The 23,412-nt window shown below is 46.3% G+C and overlaps 11 protein-coding genes across 11 annotated transcripts; 6 read left to right on the top strand and 5 right to left on the bottom strand.

Moving 5' to 3' along the window:
• Positions 1-3: 3 nt before the first annotated feature.
• PHATRDRAFT_11733 (predicted protein) lies at positions 4-1,083 on the bottom strand (the record flags this gene model as incomplete). Its single annotated transcript, XM_002179188.1, has 1 exon — positions 4-1,083. A coding segment is annotated over one exon (1,080 nt), but the record flags the coding sequence as incomplete, so codon positions are not given.
• Positions 1,084-2,514: 1,431 nt separating this feature from the next.
• On the top strand, positions 2,515-3,205 carry PHATRDRAFT_45208 (predicted protein). The gene has a single exon (XM_002179405.1). It carries the CDS (start codon positions 2,560-2,562, stop codon positions 3,157-3,159), a length of 600 nt encoding a protein of 199 aa, XP_002179441.1. The 5' UTR covers positions 2,515-2,559; the 3' UTR covers positions 3,160-3,205.
• A 441-nt stretch (positions 3,206-3,646) lies between these two features.
• On the bottom strand, positions 3,647-5,119 carry PHATRDRAFT_45207 (predicted protein; the record flags this gene model as incomplete). Its single annotated transcript, XM_002179187.1, has 2 exons — positions 4,100-5,119; positions 3,647-4,031 (listed from the first exon to the last, which is right to left on the bottom strand). Exons 1-2 carry the CDS (start codon positions 5,059-5,061, stop codon positions 3,647-3,649), a joined length of 1,347 nt encoding a protein of 448 aa, XP_002179223.1. The 5' UTR covers positions 5,062-5,119.
• A 1,281-nt stretch (positions 5,120-6,400) lies between these two features.
• On the top strand, positions 6,401-8,201 carry PHATRDRAFT_45206 (predicted protein; the record flags this gene model as incomplete). The annotated part of the gene is made up of 1 exon (XM_002179404.1): positions 6,401-8,201. The coding sequence occupies exon 1, from the start codon at positions 6,585-6,587 to the stop codon at positions 8,199-8,201; it is 1,617 nt and encodes a 538-aa protein (XP_002179440.1). The 5' UTR covers positions 6,401-6,584.
• Positions 8,202-8,233: 32 nt separating this feature from the next.
• PHATRDRAFT_45205 (predicted protein) lies at positions 8,234-8,978 on the bottom strand (the record flags this gene model as incomplete). Its single annotated transcript, XM_002179186.1, has 2 exons — positions 8,234-8,699; positions 8,785-8,978. The coding sequence occupies 2 exons, from the start codon at positions 8,976-8,978 to the stop codon at positions 8,285-8,287; spliced, it is 609 nt and encodes a 202-aa protein (XP_002179222.1). The 3' UTR covers positions 8,234-8,284.
• Positions 8,979-9,550: 572 nt separating this feature from the next.
• PHATRDRAFT_45204 (predicted protein) lies at positions 9,551-12,379 on the top strand. The gene has a single exon (XM_002179403.1). It carries the CDS (start codon positions 9,636-9,638, stop codon positions 12,330-12,332), a length of 2,697 nt encoding a protein of 898 aa, XP_002179439.1. The 5' UTR covers positions 9,551-9,635; the 3' UTR covers positions 12,333-12,379.
• A 969-nt stretch (positions 12,380-13,348) lies between these two features.
• Positions 13,349-14,642, top strand: PHATRDRAFT_19692 (predicted protein; the record flags this gene model as incomplete). The annotated part of the gene is made up of 2 exons (XM_002179402.1): positions 13,349-14,135; positions 14,215-14,642. Exons 1-2 carry the CDS (start codon positions 13,493-13,495, stop codon positions 14,640-14,642), a joined length of 1,071 nt encoding a protein of 356 aa, XP_002179438.1. The 5' UTR covers positions 13,349-13,492.
• Positions 14,643-14,762: 120 nt separating this feature from the next.
• PHATRDRAFT_45202 (predicted protein) lies at positions 14,763-15,474 on the bottom strand (the record flags this gene model as incomplete). Its single annotated transcript, XM_002179185.1, has 2 exons — positions 15,264-15,474; positions 14,763-15,237 (listed from the first exon to the last, which is right to left on the bottom strand). Coding segments are annotated over exons 1-2 (546 nt in total), but the record flags the coding sequence as incomplete, so codon positions are not given.
• Positions 15,475-16,532: 1,058 nt separating this feature from the next.
• On the bottom strand, positions 16,533-17,240 carry PHATRDRAFT_19690 (predicted protein). The gene is made up of 2 exons (XM_002179184.1): positions 16,806-17,240; positions 16,533-16,732 (listed from the first exon to the last, which is right to left on the bottom strand). Exons 1-2 carry the CDS (start codon positions 17,181-17,183, stop codon positions 16,589-16,591), a joined length of 522 nt encoding a protein of 173 aa, XP_002179220.1. The 5' UTR covers positions 17,184-17,240; the 3' UTR covers positions 16,533-16,588.
• Positions 17,241-18,525: 1,285 nt separating this feature from the next.
• On the top strand, positions 18,526-20,684 carry PHATRDRAFT_34832 (predicted protein; the record flags this gene model as incomplete). The annotated part of the gene is made up of 5 exons (XM_002179401.1): positions 18,526-18,589; positions 18,693-18,751; positions 18,944-19,085; positions 19,147-19,791; positions 19,849-20,684. The coding sequence occupies 5 exons, from the start codon at positions 18,526-18,528 to the stop codon at positions 20,682-20,684; spliced, it is 1,746 nt and encodes a 581-aa protein (XP_002179437.1).
• A 387-nt stretch (positions 20,685-21,071) lies between these two features.
• On the top strand, positions 21,072-22,799 carry PHATRDRAFT_45200 (predicted protein; the record flags this gene model as incomplete). The annotated part of the gene is made up of 2 exons (XM_002179400.1): positions 21,072-22,679; positions 22,764-22,799. 2 exons carry the CDS (start codon positions 21,072-21,074, stop codon positions 22,797-22,799), a joined length of 1,644 nt encoding a protein of 547 aa, XP_002179436.1.
• Between the last annotated feature and the right edge of the window lie 613 nt (positions 22,800-23,412).

Raw genomic sequence — 23,412 nt, 5'->3', positions numbered from 1 at the left:
TTCTTAGGCTGCATTCAAGTCTAGTACGTCACCGTTTTCCAAACTTTTCTCAAGTTCTATGAGTTTGCCGACACCTTCGATCATTACATTGATCAATTCCACTTCGCTCTTGCCAAGGGCTTCGGAGTTTGCGATATCGAATATACCTGTGTATCGCCTATCAGTTTCCTCGTACACACGAGCTTCCAACTTCAGTCGCCGAATCAAGTTTTCAAAATCTGGATGTCGACCTAGACGAACTAACTTGACGAAGACGCTAGCACGAAGGGCTGGTCCGATATTGGTCGGTGATGCGTTGAGGAATCCCAGGCGTTTGTCTTCGACGAAAGCATGCCCGCGTCCCTCCAACGAAGTCTCCAGTGCCCACACGGACGTCGACAATCGAGTAAAAACACCCTGGACATCCCCACCCTTGGCGTTACTGATAATCCACAGATGATCTTCCCCATTGCACCATATCAATATCTTGGGATCCTGCCAATCATCACAGTACACTCCGCGAGCGTCCGGCCAGTCACGGTGTGTACCAGCACACAGAGCAAAGGGATCGGGATCAGGGAATAAGAGCTGCCTTTGTAGTAGACTCTGATGCTGTTCATTTGTCATGTTCATCACAGATATATATTCCGAGTCTTTATTACCATGCTTCCAGTCCTTTATACAATTTTTCAATATAGCTTCAACCTGCCGTCGCTCTGCCACACTAATGCAAGGCGAGAAGCGAAATCCCTCGATCGAGCGTGCTAGACGCATACGTGTGTATAGAATGTATTGGCCATCGGGGTCAAGTCGCTGCTGGAGGAGCTGCCGCGGATTAAGATTTGTGCGGTGTCGTCGAAGCTGACCTCGGAGACGGTAGTCCGCATGATGATGGTCTTCAATAAGTGGGTCAAGCAGCGGGGCAAAAACTTGATACGATTCGGCATCACCGGCATATACTCCCCCAATCCCTCGGGGAGGTTTGGCACCCCATGGTAGAGACACCGCTCCACGAATCATATGGTCCAAGCATACACCATTGGTCGTTTCCTTGTCTTTAAGATCGTTGTACACGGCCTCAGTCAAGTACTTTCGAATCAAAGAGTCAGGTCCATGGCGTGAAAAATTCGGAAAATTGTTTTCCTTTGATCTAGGAGGCACTTTCAAATCAGGTGTTGCCGATATTTCTTGGCGCTTGGAGGGTGTGCTCTCATCGGAGTGGTGAAGTGAAATAGCTAGATTTTTTACGTTCGCGTCCTCAGAAACTTCTCCTAGCTCTGATTTCCAGAGATGACCAAGACTCATTCGTTGTTGAAGAGTTCTGTTGAAACCAGGATCCTGGCCTTCGCATATAGTTTGTGCTAATGGTGATCGCAAAACTTGGATATTCTCATTGAGGCCAGCGTAGTCCGCATCGTCCCTGTTGCGCCGCTGAGTAGACACTATCCGATCCAAGCTGATCATCCCTACAATGGTAGTTGCCAAAGCTCCAACACACCTTGAAATCTCCTTCAACGCCAATTTTTGACTCACCATGTTTTTCAAATGAGCTGAAGCGCTCTCTCTTTTTTGTATGGAGAGAGAGGGATTATCATTACTAGAGACGACAGGATACTGTCAAGGCATCAAGTAGCTGGGGGAGCCGCTACCGAGGCGTCAATTCTTCAAGATGGTAAAATGTCGCTCTGACGTCGTACAAACTTATTTGGAAATAGCGAATGCAGACTACAGTTCCGCATTGGAGATTTTGACCAGTGTTTCTACCGTACCATAAACTGAACGTTGAAATACATCGGGCAGTCGGTATCGTCTAGCTAGAGCGACACACGAACTGTAAACCACATCTCACCTGATTACATGCATTGTGTTACATACAGTTAGCTAGTTATGATTTGTGAGTTTTCTGACGAACTTCGATATCGAATCTTGTTTTGATCGTATCCTGCACTTATCTATCGATGAGGGGAATGTCACTTATCGTGATGTTCGCTATCCGGAACTGGGAAAGAAAAATTATAGAAGGCTCGTAAACCTAACAAACCACGTCATTTCGAAATTTTCTTAATGTTTTCTTTTTTGACTTCTCTACGTACAAAATTCAGGAGTACATTCAAGTCGCGTTGGGTCGATGGTCTAACAGACACGTTGACGTGACGCATGAGTTGGATTTTAATCGAAGGGTTCGATGGTTCTCTTATTAGGAAAAGGAGAAATGACGATTTTCATCAAAGAAGCCCTTCATCCGAATGTCCAATCAAGGTCTTTTCCCCGTTGGAATATCCAGGAATAATATGTCAAACGAGTGGCGGACCGATATTTCTGGACTACAAAATAACGCGAGCTTCGGGATCTTTTTCATTGCCTGAAAAGGCTTTGTTCACGTAGAACCTATGTTGAATTTGTACCATCGCCGGAAACTTGATTTCGCTCAGCCCCACAGGTAGTCATAAAAAAGCACGTCGCCGTCGTAAAACTCACTGATTTTGTGCTTTCACCGGCAAAAGAACTCGATCACGCTCCACTGAAGCGTGGACTTTCGATTCTTGGGCTACTAAAACACCTCCATCTTTCAACTTGATAATGAGTTCTCCCACATCAGTGATCCGCCCTACCGAAGACAAACAAATCCGTTCCAAACTACTCAACAAATTAGGTATTTACGATGCTCCACCGTCAACGAAAGCACCACCGCCGATGACGGCTGCTCAGAACCGTCGATTGCGCATACTGCGTGGAATGGGCGTAGGCTACACCATCAACCCATCGCCTCCCGACGGAAGTGCCGTGCGACCTCCGCTAAATGGTGTCACCCCATTTCAGGAACCTCTCAAGTCCGATTCCCCGATGGCTCATACTAGACGCAAGTCCCAAAAGATCGTGTTCGTCGACGAGGTAGAAGTTCTACCAATCCCGACTCGCTACGAGTATTCCGATCGTATTAAGTCTCGGATTTGGTCTAACCGCTACGAACTCCAGGAAAATGCCGAACGCAATGCCCTAGAATTCGCAGCTGAAGGCTGGAACTGGCGCAACGTCACCGAAGACGAGGGCATGTACATTTGTTCCGTCTCAGGGGAACTAGTGCATCCGATCCACCTCCAACACTTAATGGACGAGGAACAGCCCAGTGGTCCACAAGCGACTTTGGAGCGAGGCACGCCTGTTCACAGCAACCCATAGTATCTTCAAATGAGAAAACATCACGCGGAAGACTTGATTTTGGAACCGACGCAATCCTGTACAAACATTTCGATGCGGATCCGAAACACTTCCAACGTGATCAAAATACTACTATAATGGTTTTCTTTAGGTCTACCAAAATAAAATAGCACCAACCTTATTTTATCGCGACTTGTAGCTCATGTCTTTCGAGTTAGCAAAACAATTGGGCTTGTTTTCGCTGAGCTGACGAGCTTTTTTGCACAATGGAAGGAGGAGGTTTCTTTGGCTCGCCTTTCATCAATCTGCTGAGTGTTATATTCCTTGCGCACGACGGGTTACGTACTACAAAATTTAGCGTATTAGAAGGAGCAATGCACGTTTGATGCACCAGCACACAAGTACAAAATCACATTATAAGTCCTCTTTTCTCCAAGGCTGAGAAACAAGAAATGAAAATCTGACATCCCTATACAGTTTCTCTTTGATTTTTCCATGGGCGTAGCTATCAGTTGGTTGTTTTTGACCGTTCTTTCGCCTTCTGCTGTTTCGTAGCTTCCTTGTTCCGCTTGCGATGCTTTGCCTTGTTGGCCGCACGGTATTCTTCCAGCTGGCCTGACTCTTCGCGGGCTTCTTTGAGCTCGCGTGGGACATTGTCGGGAAATCCAGCTAGCACCTTCCATTCTTCCCGAACCTTGACTGTACCTAATGGAGACCCGCGGGGCTTTAGTATGTGCTTGGGTTCCGCGGCCATTACATCCGCTCGCTGCTCCCTACGCGCATCACTATAAAATACAGCCAAGTCTGCAGCTAGCTGGAGGCATTCTTCTGTCACTTGTGCACTCCCGCGACGCTGTTGAATGAGTACATGGGCACCGGGACAACCTCGGGAGCTAAATCGAGAGACAATCACCTCAATTAGTCAATGAATGAAAAATAATAGCATCAAAACGGAACTTACTGCAACCAAATATCATTGCCTCGAGCCATGCTGAAAGTCAAATATTCATTCCCTCTTCGATTTCTCCCAACAACAATTGTGCAGCCTGCTGGTGAAGTCAGCTTTCGCAGATTCGAAGCAGGCGTTCCAACCGCAGCTTTCCTCGCACGGTTCATGGTGCCTGCTGTGGAGACGGTAGACGAGTCTTCCATGGGGGCTTTGAAGCCAGTTCTTCTCGAGGACTGAAGCAATCGATCCTGAAACAATTTAAGCATGTCAACGTCAATCTTTGAGCTATCACCGTGTTCTATGGTGCCGAAATCCGTTCTGATCTCTGATAAAAAAGTCAAGGCGTTGTGTGTTTCGTCGAGTAAGTCGGAAATCACAGCTGATCCTCGTTTCAATTTGCGTGCCCGCTTGAAGAGAGCATCAGCTTCAAGGGCCGCAGTTTTGTACCGAGGGTTTAGAATCAATTCCAATTTAGTGCCATTGTTATGCCAGTCTTGAACTGCAGCGCACGTGACTCCACCTTTAAACTTGAACAAGTTGGCTGTGAGAAGCTGAGCTCGAATAACTGTCTGCTCAACGTCGTTTGCTTTTTCCAGCTCTTTCTCGAGAGCGTTCTGCTTTTTGACCAATGACGCCACTGTCTCATCGATACACCGGCACCACGTATTGTATTCATCGAAAGCTGAATTTTGGCCTTCTGTTTTTGGAGAATCTTCAGATTGTGACGTCTCATGTCTTTGATCGACGGATTCCCAATCCTCGAGCTTCTTCGAACTAAATAAACTATGAAATCCATCGATGGATGATTTGCGTCCATGCATTCGTTCGCTTATGGTCTTCCCACGTGGAACATTCAGATCGGTACGAAGCATGGTCCAATGCAGGCCCGCCTTTGGCAATGGTATTGTAAACCCATAGGTCGAAATAAGCAAGCATGAAAGCGTCAAACCTGCAGCTCCCTTCCAAATGCTCATGCTTGAAGGTGCAAATCTATTTAATCTGGAAACAAACGCAGAGACTCATTCTTGGAAATAGATTGCAAAACACATGCTTCACAGTCATTGCCTTACATTAATCTTACAGCACCAAGCAAATCTCTAAATGTATGTGACGTCACCTTTTTTCTCTTCCTGTCACGATAGAGACTAGTAGGCCCACGGTATCAAATACAATTTTGTTGTTGATGTGCATCAACTGGGCCCCTTTCAACCCTACTAGAAGGTAAAGGGCTAAAGATCGACTGTCATCTCCTCATGGACAAGACAAAAAATGCCAGCCCCTACGGGAAGCGTGGTGTCAAAATTAGCTACAGTCTTACTTTGACGCGCTAATCAGTAGATCACTGCGCATTGAAAAGTTTAAGCTCTTGCTGAGCCACGGAGCAACTTACAATTGCTCCGGGAAAGGTCATCATGGCACAGCTGTTGTAAGTTCCGAGTCGGCGAAACGACAAAAGACAGCTCAAACCAACACATGGAGACAGACCGCTTTAAACGCCTATGACTGATTGTTCAATTTACATACTTCCTATCCGTCGGCATGATCATCGACGGACGTGCCTGCCTTTTTCATGCGTAATCAACATCACTGTCAACAATGTTAAAATTGCGGAAAAAGACCATTTCCAGTTAGAACACTCCCTCCCATAGAGACCAGGCTTCTCATGTATTCCCCATCTACAGTTAGCGTCGCGTCTAAAAGCGTCTAAGACAGAGTCGAAACAGATGAGCCATCAATGTACTAATGGTCTTGGATAACCTCTTTTGATCGGCGTGGCTCGACAAAGCAAACGCTTCTGGTGATGACGTGTATCTTTCATTCGAATTGAATGTAAAAAAAGTCCGATATCCATCCCTTCTTGATCTTGGAACAAAAACCAAACCTGGGTATCCATACGTCAGCGCATGCTGCTGTCTACTTTCCGCCTCTCATCGATGACATCTCTAGTTATTTAACACGTTGCATCTTCGTTCTAGAAATATAGCTTTTTCCAAAGAAGACTTTCTGAATATATACTAGATATTTTCAAGCTTGCTATTGGAAGAAAATGTTTTCTGTATTAAATGCTTTCCGTCCTGTCAAAAATAAGTGTGGAAAGCCAGATCTGGCGATTAGAAACGAAAAGAAATATCAGAACGAACCCAAAACTGAATGAAAGCATCTACGGCCTAAATTTCAAGTACGCATCAAAAGCAACCCTTCTGAGATTTTGCCAGCTCGACTTATGAACGCAAATATATTGAATTTCGGCTTTTGTACAAAGCCCATTCTAGCGATTTACAACATATCTCATCATACTTTTCCGTCCTTGTGCTGAATACAGCAGCAGCATTTCCTTCATGCTGAAATCGGAATCTCTCCATTTACATAATTCCAAGACGCATAGAGAGCAAGAAGGTGATTGTCATATAAAGCGACGAACGATTACTCCTAACGTCTTTTACAGTTAATCACTGGAGTGTTTACTTCATATTCTGTATTGGTGTTCGACTTCACGATGAAGTCAAATCAAGGAAAAGGCAACAAGAAACCAATACCAGATATAAATTTAGCATCAGGCGGTTCGGTGTTGGTAATTCCGTCCGGTAGCGATGATAGTAACCGGAAAGCTTCAAACGAGACGGATGCGACTAGCTTTCCGCATCCGAAAGAGGCATTGATTGCGCAAGAAGCCTCAAGATGCACGTACACGAACTTCTCCCGCAACGCCTCTTCTGAATCTGTACGCGGGCGGACGTCCAAAGATCTTGCTCATACATTTCCAATCAAGCTTCACGGTATATTGTCAAATCCTGAATTTCAGGACATCATAGCGTGGCTCCCCCACGGCCGAGCATGGAGAATCCTTCAGCATAAGGCATTTGAAGAGAAGGTTATTCCCTTGTACTTTCGACATGGACGGTATTCCTCTTTTGCACGACAAGTCAACGGCTGGGGCTTCAGGCGTATCACACATGGTCCGGACTACAACGCCTACTACCACGAGATGTTTCTCCGAGGTTTACCTCATTTATGCAGCGAAATGAAGCGTCTTACTCCAAGGGATATCAACAAGAACCAGAAAGATGACTCTCCGCTACCTGACTTTTATTCTTTAAGCAGAGACCACCCATTACCGGAAGCTAGCAGCACAGTTGGTAAAACACTGCTCCCTATACCTGCTAGCGTTCCAGGAACAATCCCGCCAGCCTCCTTTAGTCTGGGAAATCAGATGTCAACTTTTCAGGGCCCTGCACCTGCCGCGTTTTCGGCGCTCGCAGGTTTAAACCTATCTAGCCTTTCCAGCTTGTTTGGTCAAACTGCTGCCCCAATACCTCCTCCTGAGACTGTTGACATGGACTCCCTTGACAAGCATCGAAACGACATTTTACAACAGATGATTGGACTTATTAGCTCTCAAGGATCAGCGAGACTTCCGGCTGCTGTACCTGCTCCGACCGCTTCCGCCCCCACTCCGTCCACCCCAGATTCGCTTGTCGCCGCTCTACTTAGCCAGGCAGGGTTGAACCCCTCAATTCTAGCACAGCTAGGCATCAATCATGGCAGAAGCTCCAGCAGAATCAGCCCCCCAATACCCACGCAAGTCGTGTCTGGCTCTCCTTGGAACGGGAACGCTTTCCCTCAGATTAGCAATCCGCAACCTTCGCCTACTCCTCCAAGTTCGACGATGGTAAATACTTCGGACTTAGCAAGACTACTTGCTCTACAACATCAAAGCATTGCGCCCGCGCCAATTAACTCTGCACAAGCCCCGCCACAAGTCAGCTCAAATTCACTAGATCTTGCTCGTCTTTTAGGATGGGGTGCAGCCGCCACTAATCAGACGTCTACGGCGCAATCTCCGGCTCTGAGCGACACAAACAGCATGACTGCAGCTCTTCTTCAGCTGCAACGACAGATCACGGAGGGTGCATACTCCGCTCCAATTCAAGCTCAACATCCCGGTACAGTACCAATACCAACAGCCGTAAATCCGGATTTATTGACGCTGCAACGACAGCTACTGGAAGCACAGTTTGGTGGAAACAACGGCCTTCTGGCTGCCTTGGGATTGGGAACGCATTCCACCAATAGTGGCGGCGCGCCCACCAACAATAGCAATGGCATTCCCTGATCTATAGTGCTTTTTTCTGGGGATACTATAAGTCTTAAATCCATACATGGTCTTTTTACTTTCCAACACATGGCCACATACGATTATTCGGTTGTAGTCGCTGCTTCTCTGTTCGACAAAGCTGTCGTATTATTGGCTATTTTCGGTTGTTCCACAGCTGGATTTAGCCTTATAATCTGGTCGACATCAGCTGGTGCGTAAATATCCCTTCCATCTCCCAATCGAATTTTGTAAGGAGCAAAGCTGCCTTCTGGCCACGACGGTTCTCGGTACCACAGCTCCTTGACTACACCCGGTGCCCATTCCGTCGGCCCCACGCGACAGAGAACCTGAAATCCCACCTCGAATCGTAGTTCTAAAGGCTCCTCTACGGGCCACTCCGCGTCCTCACCTCTGTACCACTTTTCCAGAATCTCTGCTGGTGGGAACACGTGTTGTAATTCCTCCTCGGTGACCTCTTTGGCTTCCATTGGTAGTCCCATCATGCCTTGACCACCACTAAGCGAGGAGGCACATTTTGGAGTTTTCTCGTGAGATTCGCGTCAAACACGCAACGTGAAAGTAGTATTGAATTCGCACTTACCTTTCGAACACGATCGTAATGGCGGTATCAATCGGAGAACACTGCGGATCTCCGCACTGAACTTCTTGAACGCTGACGACAACGTCAGAACGCAGCCGTTCCGGCACGAGAAGTTCACACCATTGTTCAATCTGCTTCAACACAAGTCTTTTCTCCTGCTTTTCTTGCTGTGCCGCACGACCGGGCAAAAACATGTTTGGAACCAATCAAAGAATTGCCTATACGGGAATGGAACGAATGCGATCGAAAGCAACGCACCGTTGACTGTGAGTCTTTGTTGTGAAGCTTAGCAATGCCTACAATGATGGGGCTCTTCCTTATTGTTCAGAGGGCGTTCTAGTAGTAGTACGTTCGAAGGGGAAGTCACAGTCAGCCACCCTTTGATTACAGCGCAAAACGACGATGGAGACGTAGGACATACACAACATACGCCATACTAAACGAAGGGTTGTACCGGAAACCACCGTAAATGTAGGCAGAAAAAGGCCTACCTGTCACGAGCGAACGCTTACAAACCCTCCAGCGTTTCAGCTAGCCCAATCCTCCGAAAAATACAACAAAATTTTGGCATTAAGATGGGATCGGAATAGTACAAAAATCCGTCCGTCTTCACACGTCAGCAGGAAAAAGCGCTTTGCATCACATCTCAGTGGACTGTTGTAAGGCACGGTTTGTCGTGCTCCCCCCACGGACGTGAACCGTTAGGGCTTCAACGGTCACCTTCGGCCCCCGGCCGTGGGACCATTCTGTAGACACATGAATTCAACGCGTTGTCGGATGCTGGTGGTGGCAAAGGAACAGTACCCGACTAGCATCGATTCCACTGACTTGAACGGAATCAACGCTAGAACATGGCGGGGGATGAAGGATCGCATCCAACGAACGACGTTGGAATTCCTTCCCATGTCGTCACGGGCAACGGAGAGTCCTGCACCGACGGGGTACCGGCAGCGGATAGTTCAGAAGTCATCACCCCCGACACCGCTGCACCCACAAGTACCTCCGAAGGGGATCTCCTTGACTTTGGCAACCAAGAGTTGGTCTTGGAGACTCAGCCTAGTCCCTCTGTTGCACCCATCTCGATCAACCCTTTGGTCGGTCACGAAGCCGAGTTCTTCTCTACCGACTCCTCCTATCAGCCGCAATCTTCGGAGCATGAGTCTCCAGAAGACGATCCTCTCAAGATTTTGCTGAATCACGACAATGGGATACAAGAAAATCCGTCTGACCTGGAAACCATGCCGACACATCAGGATATTGTTCCGAGCGAGTTCTCCGACTTGTACGGTAGTTCAATTCCTGAGCCGGGTACAGCTCACGTGACCGTAGAGGCACATGTTGAACTTGATCCAGGAACTGACACGATGGATTATCCACCAAGTGATCGATCTAACCTTGCTGAGAACAACGAAGTGGATAAGAGTACACCAATATCTTTGGGGTCATTTGCGTTGGACCCCTCCAGTGAATCTGGTAGAGTGAATATCGCTTCACAGGAAAATGCATCGGTTCAAGGTTCGAACAATCTGAAAAGCACAGACGCAATTGACGATCCCGAGCAAAGAGAGGATCCTATATCACCTCAAAAAGAAGGATTGTTGAAGCAGTCAGCGAATCCGATTTCTGTGTCAGGCAACTGGGCCGCCGAAATCAGCTGCTCGGCAGAACAAAACGACAATTCTAGCAACATGGAAAAAGAATTACACGCCCTCTCTCAATCTACTGATGTCTTGGCTGATCCGACGAATGGCTGTTTCGGAGAACAACAATTGCTTCAGACTTCCATGTCAGATGCCCCTTTCCCCTCAGATATCCAGAATGCCATAGATACTCCACCAATGTCTTCAAAAGTGAATAAAGTCTCCACTGTCGAATACGAAAACAAGATATTGTCGCTACAGTCTGAGGTGACAAAAGCTCACGCTGTCATCGAGACGCTACATCACACGCAAGTGATGAATACATCGGCAGACAAGGTCGATATTTTAATCGAACTCCAATCAAAACTTCAGGAAGAAATGAGCCTCAAGGCAGAGGCAGAAAACAGGGCGCGATTGACGGAATTGCAAAACATCGATTTGTTAGCCTCCAACGCAGCCAATATCGAAAAGCTCGAGGCACTCGAAAAAAATTTACAATTTCAAATGAGCGCCAAAGCCGAAGCAGAAAACAAAGCCAGACTTGCGTTAGACCAAATTGCAGCATTGGAACTCACAAATGAGGAGAGGAGTCGAGAATTAGAGCGGTATCGCGATCTAGAAGTAAATTTACAAAAACAGATGGAGTCAAAGGGCGAAGCGGAAAATAGTGCTCGTCTTGCGCTTGAACGAATCGATAATCTCGAAAAGGAGAAAGATCAACAACAAGATGAGATTATCGCCTTGCGAAATGACACTTCTTCCTTGAAAGAAGTCTGCACCGCTCAAGAGCAGGAACTTGAAAAGTTGAGAGAAGAACGCAATGAACAACATCGAAAAGAAATGGCGTTGACCAATCGTTTGAATGGGGCGAAGAAGAAAGAAGCCGACAAAGCCAATCTAGCCGAGCTGTATGAAGAAGATATTCAATCATACGAAACACAGCTGGCCCATTCCTATCGTGAAAGGGAAGAGCTGACAGCAGCAAATTCTGATTTGAAAACAAAGCTTGACGACGTGGAAAAGACCCTAATACAACGGGTTCGACTGGCAGAATCATCATTGGCAGACGAACGTAGTCTAAACGAAGAGCGAAAACGAAAAATGAAAGCATTTGTCGAAACAAGAGCAGAGGAGCTACGACAGGCGAAGACAGAAAATGATCAATTGCAGAATGAATTGAACGATACAAACCGATCTCTGGTTGAACTAAATAACCGCTCGAAGCAACTACATGCCCAATGGGTTCAGGCGCAGACTCGTAACCGCGAGCTGCAGCGCGACGTAAATAAGACCAAAAAAGAGTATGAAAATTTTCACAAAGTTGGAGGTACTCACGAAGTTAAGCCGTCGCGTTCAGTGAACGAAACTGACGAAAACAAGAATAAACGTCTTGCAGCAAAACATGAGCTTATGAACGTTCTCCGCCAGTTAGAAATCGAAAAAGACGCCGGAGCGAAGTTGCGTGATAGCATCAAGTTTACCTTCACTCCCAAAGCTCTTAGCCAACAGCAACTGCTCCGCGAGAGTTTGTCCGATCTTGAGGCACAGCTGTCAAAATTGTCTTTACGACTTGGAAAGCCCCTTCTCACGGCAACAACCACAGTAATGGAGAGCATTGGCGTAAGTGAGGGGCCTTATGAAGACGTCAGAGACCCTCAACATTTGGTCACAAAGCTTGACTTCGAAACCCAACGTGTTAGCAAGGGCATCATGGATATCTCTTCAGCAATTGAACGGATGCAAATGACGTTAGACGCTAGCGGCGATCGTTCATGCTTTACAGCCTTCTCGGAGATATTATCAAATGGGAACTCTGCGAGGAATACATCAGTAATTCCAGGAGCACAACGTCTTAATTCGATCCGGTCGCATAGCTATGGGCACGTTCCTCGGTCGGCGCTCAACTAGCTGAGTCCAGAAATGGGCAATCAAAACAAATGGACTAACTTCAGGAATAAATGAAAGAAAGAACATAAGGCTAGTGAAACTTTTCACTTGAAGCATATCATCGTTGGGCACGTGCTTGCGAACGGAACACGATTTACTGGTGATGTAAGCTCTCGAAGAGATCGTCCATTGGGATCCATAAATGATACTGTAACTATAGCGGTCTCAGCCTTTCCGTTTTCGCTGGCCCAAACTGAGGCTTGAAAAATTCTGGCGTGCTCTGGTTTACATTCCATTCTACCCATGCGTTAGCAAATTTGATTTGTAAGTTCTTGTCAGAAACGAGAAACAGCCTGAAGAATTACAGTAGCAAACATAAGAAACAAGGGAGGACCGTGATGTCTTCTGCCGGGAGGACAAAATGAAAAGAACAAGCAATCAAATAAAAAAATTCAATCAGTATTCGGACATGTGGTTGATTAACATCGCAATTGAAGTATGTAAAATTTCACCTGATATAGGTCCCGAAGACTCCAATAGCTATGTGTACCGCTACGGAATTGGCTTTGGCAACGCAATCAACAACTATTCTGACTAACAGCTAACAACAGTAAATCATTGCCGGGTAAGGAATTAGACAACGGTCTCTGCTACTTCGTAAGGTCGGGTAGAATGCACAGCAAAAAAAATATCGGATTGTCGACATTGGAAGAAGTTCGGTTTTTGCGACGGTTGGGATGAGCTCCATCCACAAACAATGAGCGTATGCAAGAGATTTCACTCTAAATCGTCGAATTGTAGATGCAAAGCCTGCGCTGCCTTCCAACAGATGCCATACATTCTGAATATAGCTGTCACTGTCAATTAGCATACCTCGATATTGAACAAATTTCCTACTTGGTTTTACACTATGCCTTTTATTTAACTCACAGTCACAGTCAGTCAGGCGTCAGAAGCTCATTTCGCATTCCAGCTCACATTAATTTCCTGCCATGGTGCGATGGTTTGGCTCCCACATGTTGCTGCCAAAGGGAGGACAGGGTTTTACCATCGACCGGAAGCTCAAAGTCTGTTATCTGATCTTCAGTATCGTGTCTTTGAAAATATTCTTTCACTATTAAGAGAGGGAGAAGCAATTCTGCAAGGCTTGGACTTTCAAAAAAAAACCTTTTCTTCCAATTATGGCCATTAGCTCAGCCGAAGCCGCTTCTGGAACGCGCTTGACGATTCGATTGCCCGACGACTTCCACCATCACTGCCGAGACGGAGCTAAGACAGCTGCAGTTCTTCACCATGCCGTACAGCGGTTTGGGTACTGTCTAATGATGCCCAACTTGCAGCCTCCGGTGACGACCACTGAGATGGCCTTGAACTACAAATCTCATATCATGGCGTCGATGCCTGAGGGGTCGTTCCCATATTTCAAGCCAGTAATGACTTTGTACCTTACTGATAAGACAACACCGGACGAAATTAAGAAAGCATCTTCGTCAGGAGTTGTTGGATGCAAGTTTTATCCAGCTGGGGCCACAACAAATTCTGCCTTGGGTGTAACGGACATAAAAAACTGCTATCCTGCGTTGCAAGAAATGAGCGACCAAAATATGATGTTGTGCATTCATTCCGAGGTAACTCATGCAGATATTTTTGACCGAGAACCTGTATTCATCGAAGAAATTATGACACCGTTAGTGACCGACTTTCCGAATCTCAGGATTTCCATGGAGCATATAAGTACAAAAGAAGCAGTTGATTTCGTTCTCTCCTCTCCTGACAATGTCAAGGCGAGCATAACTTGCCACCATTTGCTTTACAATCGAAATCGTGAGTATAAGGACGTGGGAATGGGAACCATCCTGTGTAATGGACTTTTTATCTTATATCACCTTTTCCTCTGCTTTAGACATGCTTGTAGGCGGCATTCGACCCCATCTATACTGTTTACCGATTCTCAAAGCGGAAATTCATAGATTGGCACTAGTTAAAGCTGCAACATCTGGAAGTAAGAAGTTTTTTCTTGGAACCGACTCAGCACCACATTCGACGGATATGAAAGAGGCTTTTTGCGGATGCGCTGGAATTTTCACGGCTCACGCTGCGGTTGAGTTGTACGCTGAAGTTTTCGATAAAGTCGGGGCTTTGGACAAGCTTGAGGCTTTTTGTAGCAGCAACGGCGCGGACCATTATGGCCTTGAACGAAATACTGCAACAATTACTTTGGAAAAGAAATCTTGGAGGGTTCCGAGAACGTTTGATTTCGGTGACGGAAAGGGTGTAACACCCCTTCGAGCTGGAGAAGAAATTAAATGGTCCATTGCTGCACAGGAATAAAAAAAGTGAAAGACACAGAAGAACGCATTCATTCAGCTTTCTCTAATATTTTTGAAATTGTTCTTCGCAAATTTCTTTCAAAGATATGCACTCCGCGTCGGTAAAGCAGCACAAATATACCCTAGAGACGCTACTGTCGTCCACGGCTTTTATATCCTTAGACCATTCATCCAATGCCACAACCCCGATTCGAAGCACGGTCTTTAGCGGACAATATCCCCGGTATACTCCTGCAGAAAGCAGGGAAAATGCAACGTGCTCAACTCGGTATTTAGCTGCAACATCCAGTGATGTTTTGTACGCTAGCCCCAGCAGGACGTTTGCTTTCACCTGATCCGCATCACAATACTCCCAAAAATTGGGGCCAACCGCATGAATGACATATGGTACAAGTAGATCTCCATAGTTCCCAGGACCTGTCATAACTGCGGATCCCACCGTGCAGCGTACGGGATTCTCGTGGTCAGAATTTTCGAGAATTGGTAGATTGCGACGATCTTGTAACAAAGTTGGTCCTCCGTTAGCCGAAATTGCACCGTCGACCCCACCTCCTCCGAGACAGCCACAATTTGCGGAATTTACAATCGCGGCAGGTCTAGATGAAGAGAAGTCAGAATCGACCCTTTCAAGAGGTTGAGTGATATCCCCTGTGCCAGGGGATAGGTTGCGAAAAGAGTCAATGATGAGGCCATTGACTTAGTTTTCGTGTTTTTGAGATAGCAAAGGACAGGCCAAGGGATGGAAATATACCAGTTCCACCCGATACTGTGTCATGTGATTTTCTGGACGGGTATCTGCAGGTATTTGTTGGATGCATGGATGGTTTTCGTGCATGTTCGATGAATTTGGGAATGATTTACATTAACTGCAAGATTAATGCGAGTGAAGATCGTCCTGTATGTTGCCATGTTGCCATATTGACTGCGATGCCATTTATTCTAACTGTGTCCTGTCACATTTTTTTCTGATTGGTTTCAGACGGCATCTTTCCTCGGGAGCTACTTTCGTCTTGCTGCCTCACGGCTAACGCGCCGCCGAAACCTCTCCCGATAACCACTACATTTTCCTTTCTGTTTGTTCTTCGAACCACAACATGGGCAGGATGCAGTCGTCTGCCCAGGCTCGAACATCCTTGTCTATAAATGGGATTAGAGACGGATCGCAAGGCGCCTTCTCTTTGATTCCAAACGATTTCTCGCTTCCGGAAGATTTCAGCACTGGACGAAAACGATATGAGCTATGGACTATGCGTCTGCCTGCGGAAGTCGACCTCGACAACTTGCAAGGCTGCAAGATTTCTCTAGAGCCAGAAAATTCTTCAACGGAATTCATATCCGACGATAAGCAGTATTGTTTCCAGATAGGTAGTACCATCGAGAACAAGGCATTTCGCTTGCTGATACCTCGCTCAATGGGACTCGAGGATGAAGAAGATAGCGGCTATTTGATTCCGTTCGAAGAAGGGTTTTCGAGACATATCAATGTCATCGCTTCCATCCCGATTCCAACCGAAACTCAACAGGCTCCGCGACAAGGGAACGCTCCCGCGGTCGTTGGGAAAATACGTCATGCATACGAGCACGTCCCTCAGACGACCGGCTTGAAACGTCGCTGGACGCCACTCGGTGGGTCGGCAGGACCGATAGGAGAAGATGAAGAATTATCGACAGGCAACAAACGAAAAACGAACGGCAAGTCAGATTGCGGACCTGGCCTGAAGAGAATAAGGAAGGAAAACAGAGCATCGTTTCCCACAAAACAAGCTCATCAAAGTACCCGGGAAAAAGATAACGATAGTGATAGCGAAAGCGGTCGGATCCTTAAAAAAGAAAAGAAGGCAAAGAAGGAGAAAAAGCATACAGGTAGGCATAAGAAAAAGAATGGGAAGTTGTCATGAACCTCTTCTTAGGGATTTTTAATGTGAGATGATTTCCAAGCTTCTAGCTTTAAAGTAGCCCTAATAGCTCAACGTCGAAATAAAGAGTCGCTCCGCCTGGAATTATACCTCCGGCACCGCGGTCTCCGTACCCGAGACGAGGAGGTATGATAATCTGGCGCCGCTCACCAACAGCCATGGCACCAAACGACTCCTGACAGGAAGTGTTAGAAATCTAAAAATGTATCTTCTCACTCTTTTCCCTCTCAAATTTGAATTCTACTTACATCCCATCCACGAATAACCTGACCAGCTCCAACACGGAACTGGAAGGGACGGTTCCGATCTCTGCTGCTATCAAATTTTTTTGGCGATTCGAATCCTTCGAGCCATCCTGTGTAATGGGCCTTCACCGTCTGCCCAGGCTCGGGGACAGCGCCAGTGCCTTCCTTCGTCACCTTGTATTTGAGCCCTGATTCGGTGGTAATGAAATCGCTGTAGGTATCTTGACCATCAGCTTTAGCAACACCTGGGGCAGCTACTAGCGATACCGAAGCCGCTGCTGTTTGGCTCAGGAAGGTACGGCGGTCGGAAGTGTTCAATGAGTATGCTGCAACGGATCCTATAAAGACGGTGGCAGCAACAAGTTTGTGAGAAATCCTCATGGTTGATGAAAATAAAAAGCGGAAGAATTTGGTAATATCTGCTTTCAGTCGTCAGCGTTACAAGGATTTGTCACCGAAAATTTGATCCTGTCCACTGCAAGTCCATCGCAGGATGTTGGCATGCGCCCAAATCATTCTCACTTCCGTTGGTATCGGGTTCTGGGACCTATTGATCGCCGTTTTCTTTCTCGCCAGCTGGAAAGAGAGCTAAATAAGGCTGTACCTGTGTTCTGTTTTCGGGGTAGCAGGCAGACGGTTCACATTCTAAGTGGATGCGAGTGTTGATTGACAGACATATCGCCGATCTGCAACAATTACATGTCCTGTGAAGGCTAACATGCGATAAGCTGACTGTGACAGTGATTGAGTTCAGCACGGGACAAAGAAGGATTAACTGTAAAATTGTACATCATGTCGCTGAAATGCTGAGGATGCATTCGCATCCCAACGCTTTACAAGCTTTATTCGATTTTGCATGAATACCGTTTGAATCGAATTGAAGTGGTCTGGTCAACAGCAGCGTGATGCCTCGAGCTTTTACGCCAATTCTATTCCTTTCGTGAGACTAACCTGTAACCAAGCAAAACATGCATGGCAGTACAACAGAAAAATACGGACCACCTAGAACAGGCCAGCCAGATGCCATCATTGATTTGCAATGAGCCTCACATCAATTAGTCTTGTCGTGAAGATAACTAGGGCAACTCTTTCACCAAACATGAGCAAGCCACCTGCCGGAACTGGTTTATTTACGTTTCTTCCATGTGTCGGTTGGTTATTTGGTTGATGATATCCTCTCTACATTAGCTAACAGTGAATCCCATCCGTATATAGGTTTGATTAGTGGAACATAAGCTCACGTTTTGTCTCACGTAGTACAACCAATGTACGTACGTAGGATAGTAACGCTGTTTGACAGTGCGTGGTAAACACAGGTTGGGCGTTATGACAAACGACCTGCAATACACCTAAGCGAACCTAGGGACTGTTAAACTCACTCGCTGACGACGCTCCCCACGGGTTAGACAGCGGATACGAGGACCTATGCTATTACGCAATATTTGGATCAAAGAATTTCTAAAACAATGAGAAGAAGATTACATTCTATAAACTAGTCAATCTTGCAAAGTCTGTTCATTCCAGTGAACAGTCTTACCAAAAACATAGCTAATCTTGAATCTTCCCACATGTGCATAAAACCTGTAAATATAAATCCCATACAGAATCCCATGGTGAGTAATGAATCTTGCTCCTTACTTGTCATGTGATTCGTGAGACTGGTTTTGTGTCTTTTCCTAACTGCCATTTGTATGTATCCTGTATTCATGACTCCAGGATACGAATGACTTCCGTATGTAACGCGAATACGGGGAATTTGCGCAATAAGGCCGACACAAACTCCACACGTGACACGTAAACGCCGCACCCATCGGATTGGCTCACACTTGCGTTTTCCATACTAACAGTGGGCGTCACCATAGGATGATCATTTGGCTATAACTTTTCTAGAAAGGCGCAAATGGCTCTGCTGTCCCTACAGTGGGAAAGGAATTGATTCGAACTTTCTAGTAAGTTTTTTTTTTAATTTCTGACTCCTAGGAGAGATTGAGTTATCATAGTCCAAAAAAATTTGGGCTAGCTCGTGACTCGAGTCACGAGTGGATTTCGACGCCAAATCGTTGAAACACAAAAGTCACCATGGCGGACTTGGATGAAGCTTTCATTGCTTCATCAGATGATGAATCTGATAAAAATTGTAGAGTCACAAGGAAACGTACAATAGAAGATACCGGGACAAAAATTTCGTCAAAATTGTCCCGATCGAAGTCTCCAATGAAGTCCAAACGGAAGCAGACTCGGATGCCAACAACCATGGTGGCGCTAATACCAATGAAAAGACAAGTTGAATCGCTTCTCCGGGGCTCACACTACGACCAAAACGTTTCGTTACGTGTTATTACAGCCGCCCTCAGGCTTCAAGAGGACTATATTTCCAAAAAATCAAAAAGAAAAGGGGAACCAGTACCACCGCCCAAAGTGCAAAACACTGTGTGTCGTCTGCTTGGTGTTTCACCCAAGAACTACACCAACATTGTATCGCAATACCTCATAGACGGCTCTATTTATCCAAGTAATGCAGGATGTGACGGGAGGGGTGGAAATATGGACCGGAAAGAGACTCGAATCCCTCGTACGAAAAATGTTACAATTGCCATCCGTGAATTTGTTCGTACGGAGCGGAAGAATCGGAAACGGGTGACTGCTCGGCAGATATTGGATTTCCTGGCTAGAAAAGGTATCCTACGTATACCAGTTGATCAGAGAACAGGAGTTTACGAGAAAACTGAGTTCCGGGCGGCATTACGGAATGTGCAACGGTTTGTACAAAGCCAGGGCTACCGGAGGGGTCGTCGGAACAACATAGCCCCAGATCCGTCACTGATCATAAAACGCCACGAGTACCTACAAGCATTCTTTGATAATGAAGCATTGCCAAAAGAGGAAAGGCTCCGCAATGTTTACATGGATGAGAGTTACATCCATGAGCATTATAATAGGAGTGATGATAGCCTTTGGGATCCGAGCGACAACTTGGATATTCAATTTGGTAAGTCAAAGCACAAAGGACGGCGATATTGTTTTGCTGCTGCTATACAGGGCCCAGACCCATTGGTAGACAACCCCGGAATTGCATCAGAAATGGCTGGGCTGGTGCCAGGAACAGTGTGGGCCTTCTGCCCCCAGCAGAAGCGTAGCCACCAAGGGGACTACTACAAAGTTTTCAATGGTGAAAACTTTCTGGCCTGGTGGAAAGATCAGCTGCTCCCCAATTTACACCAGCATTCTCTTATCCATATGGATAATGCGGCATATCACAAAGTATATGGGAGTCATGTGCCCAAGTGGGGAAAGCTACGGAAGCAGGAGTGCATTGATTTCCTGTCGTCAAAGGGAATTGAGGTTGAGGCAAGATGCCCTGCTGTTGTGGTCAAAGCCCGGACAAAAGAGTGGATCCTTGCCAATGAAAAGTTTGAGTGTGTCAGGTTAGCAGAGGAACAAGGACATAAAGTTCTTTTCACACCACCATATCATAGCGATCTTCAGCCAATTGAGTTGACATGGGCTCGGATTAAAGGAAACATTGGCAGACAGTACAGTGTTGGTACAACACTGGCACTAGTACATGAGCGATTGCTTCATGAGTTCAAAAACTTGGAGGAGTCAGGGCATGGTGCCATCCAAGGTATGATCAACAAGTGTGTCAGGATCGCAAAAACATTTTATGACGACATGCCAGAGGAGGAGTTAGCAGAGGAGGCTTTAGAAGATGAGGAAGACGACGATTATGGTGACTACGAAGCGGGGTTTGACGAGGGTGTACCGCATGAAAACACTTTAGACGAAAGCATAGTCGGAGAAGAGCTAGAGGATGTAATTTTTGCGGCTAACAAAGACGTTGCCATAGAGAACGAAGACATTGAAGACGTAGTATCGGTATAATTTTTCGTTAGTTTCCGGGTTATTTATAATAATATTGTGTCTCATCTAGGTATCTTGCCAAAGCCGGCTGAGATACCTAACGCTTCATAGAGTCGCTCCTTTGTACATTGAATACATCTATAGATAGCGATATATTGAGTTTATTTCTTCATCCTATGGTGACGCCCACTGTAAGTGGCATACATCCGAGGGACACGTTGCAAGGTAGTGAACCGTGACATTTTGTTCATGTAATGCCAGTATTGCAGACATGCTCCTAGACATGTCGCATCTATTTCCATCTCATATCACTGTCAACAACAACTCACTCGTAGTCAGACCAAAAATATCGTCGTAAATTATTCCTGTTTCACTTACAAGGTCTCGAATCTCATTTGACCCGTGAACATGGAGTCTAAGTCAGGTCGCCGAGGTACTATAGAAGGTTTGGTCCAGGATCTCATATCCACTGCCTTGTTTGCCAGCTCTTTCTTGATCGCGAGAAGAAACGTGGTTTCTGAAAAGCGTGACAATGATGGGGCAGCTCGAGAACTTTACGATATCTTCTTAAATGAAGAGGCCATCGCTGAGCATGCTCGGCAGCTATATAGTCGACGTCGTCGGCAAGAGCGTCTCTCATTTCATGACGACGTACAAAATTTAGTTCTTAATCAAGAGGACGAGCTCCATAGTGAGTTGTCTCCGTACAATGATGCAGTCACAGGTGACTTCTACCCAAAAAATAGTAACTGGAACCACTTCGAGTTCTACAACGAGATTCATCGCGATGATGGGCACAGCTCAGGCCAGCGCAATCCAGTTCCTAAAACTGTTGACTCACTAGCTGGTGATTACCAGCCTGGTTTTTTTGATGATGACTCTGATGCTGCATCTTTGACATCTCAAGATCATTTTGTCTGGACTGAAGCTCGATATTCATTCCGACCGCGCAACGTGACCAACCTCGCTACGATACCATCGGAACAACAGATGGCAATCGATCCTGACGGTGAGCAATTTTCTCGGCAAGGAAATCCTTCATTGCTTCCTGGAATACCTCCCAATCGCGATGTGCCCTGTCGGGCGGTTAGTCTGGACGACCGAACTATATATAGTTTACCTCTACCTAACTCTGGTTGTGAAAACCCGCTGTCTCTGCGGCGTAGTCTGTCTATTCCGGAGCTTACAGCTACAAAGCCCACTTCAAAAAGCTACCAGAACAACCTGTTGAATCAAGTCCGGACGCAAAACCGGAATGCTCGGGCAAGCTACAATGCGCGGATCATGCCGGAGAAGCTGGTTATGGTTCGCCATGGACAAAGCATGGGAAATGTCAATGAGGCTCTGTACAGTTCAACACCAGACAACGCCATGCCTTTAACAAAATTGGGATGGGAACAAGCAAGAAAAGCTGGTAAACTATTGAAGGATGAGGTGCTTCGGTCTTCAACAAGTGTACACTTTATCGTCTCACCGTATGTTCGAACGGTAGAAACGTTTCATGGAATTGTTGCTGCATGGTGTGACCCTTCAAACTTCAACCACATAACTGATCGAGACAAACGATTAAACGCCTGGTATGGTAGATTAATCGAAATGGGGCTCACATGGAACGAGGATCCAAGAATTCGAGAACAGGATTTTGGTAACTTTCAAGACCCTGAAAGGATAAAACAAGCCAAAAAGGACCGACACTTCTTTGGAGCTTTCTACTACCGCTTTCCCCACGGAGAATCAGCTTCGGATGTCTTCGATCGAACCAGCACCTTCCTCGATTCGCTGTGGCGATCTTTCGACATGAATAAGAACCGGAACTACGTGATTGTAACCCATGGTATATCGATAAGAGTTTTGTTAGCGAGGTACTTTCGGTACACAATTGAACAGTTCCACTTGTTGTCTAATCCTCGGAACTGTGAAATGGTGACACTTGAACATGATGGAGGTGGCCGTCTGCAAATGGCTGGCCGCTACGAAATGGATTGCCGGTCAGATGACGATACAGGCGATACCCACGTAGTTGGATACAAGTTTTACCAAAGATTAAGAGTACTGCCACCGGATTGCATAAGAAAAGTCCAAATACGAATTCAATATGAGGATTCCCCCGGTGAAGAAGCCATGCGTGATTGTTGAAACTTAATTGATTGACTACACTAGCTTTTCACTCCATTTTTTATGCTCCTCAAACGCATCGGACGTAATGTCCCATAGCATCTTACACATAAATGCTTGCTCAGCAGTGAGGTCACGGGGTAACTTGTCCGGGTGCAGGAAAAACCGCAGCTTCCGTATACCTTTCGTCAGCTTGTCGTCGTCCGGCTGCGATCCCTTGCGAACGTCTTCCAGCTTAATCGAAGTCCACTTGGCAAAATACCCGTGTCCTGGGCAGCCAAATTTTGGAGGGAACACTGTATGGATAGTGGTAAGAAGAATGTCGATGGGGCGCAGTACTTGGAGTGTGGGTGGCTGTAGCGCCCATTCAACCAAAACGCCGTGCTTAATATTGGTAATGGCCATCTGAGAGCTGTCTCCGGTCTGGTTTGCCATTTTAGCATACTTCATATTGACAGGAGACTTTGTTTGCTGTTGTGGTTGAGACCCAGGCTGCCCAGGCCGTCCACTTGTTTGGGGGTGAGAAGGCTGAGATGTAGGTGGCGGCGTGGACCGGTGGTAGTACTGCTGGTTTGAAGGAGGAGGAGGAGGATGGTGCTGTGGAATTCCATGCTGTTGCTGATACTGCTGCGAT

Source organism: Phaeodactylum tricornutum, chromosome 6 (assembly GCF_000150955.2).
Source record: "Phaeodactylum tricornutum CCAP 1055/1 chromosome 6, whole genome shotgun sequence".
Taxonomy (NCBI): domain Eukaryota; phylum Bacillariophyta; class Bacillariophyceae; order Surirellales; family Neidiaceae; genus Phaeodactylum; species Phaeodactylum tricornutum.
This window is presented reverse-complemented; position numbering and strand designations above follow the sequence as displayed.

Excerpts from the sequence above, each read along its gene's own strand:
- PHATRDRAFT_45204 (XM_002179403.1), top strand. The coding sequence starts at position 9,636 with ATGGCGGGGGATGAAGGATCGCATCCAACGAACGACGTTGGAATTCCT.
- PHATRDRAFT_19690 (XM_002179184.1), bottom strand. The coding sequence starts at position 17,183 with ATGAGGATTTCTCACAAACTTGTTGCTGCCACCGTCTTTATAGGATCC. Across the intron at positions 16,733-16,805 it reads AGGTTATTCGTGGATGGGAT|GAGTCGTTTGGTGCCATGGC; the intron begins GTAAGTAGAATT and ends ACTTCCTGTCAG.
- PHATRDRAFT_45208 (XM_002179405.1), top strand. The coding sequence starts at position 2,560 with ATGAGTTCTCCCACATCAGTGATCCGCCCTACCGAAGACAAACAAATC.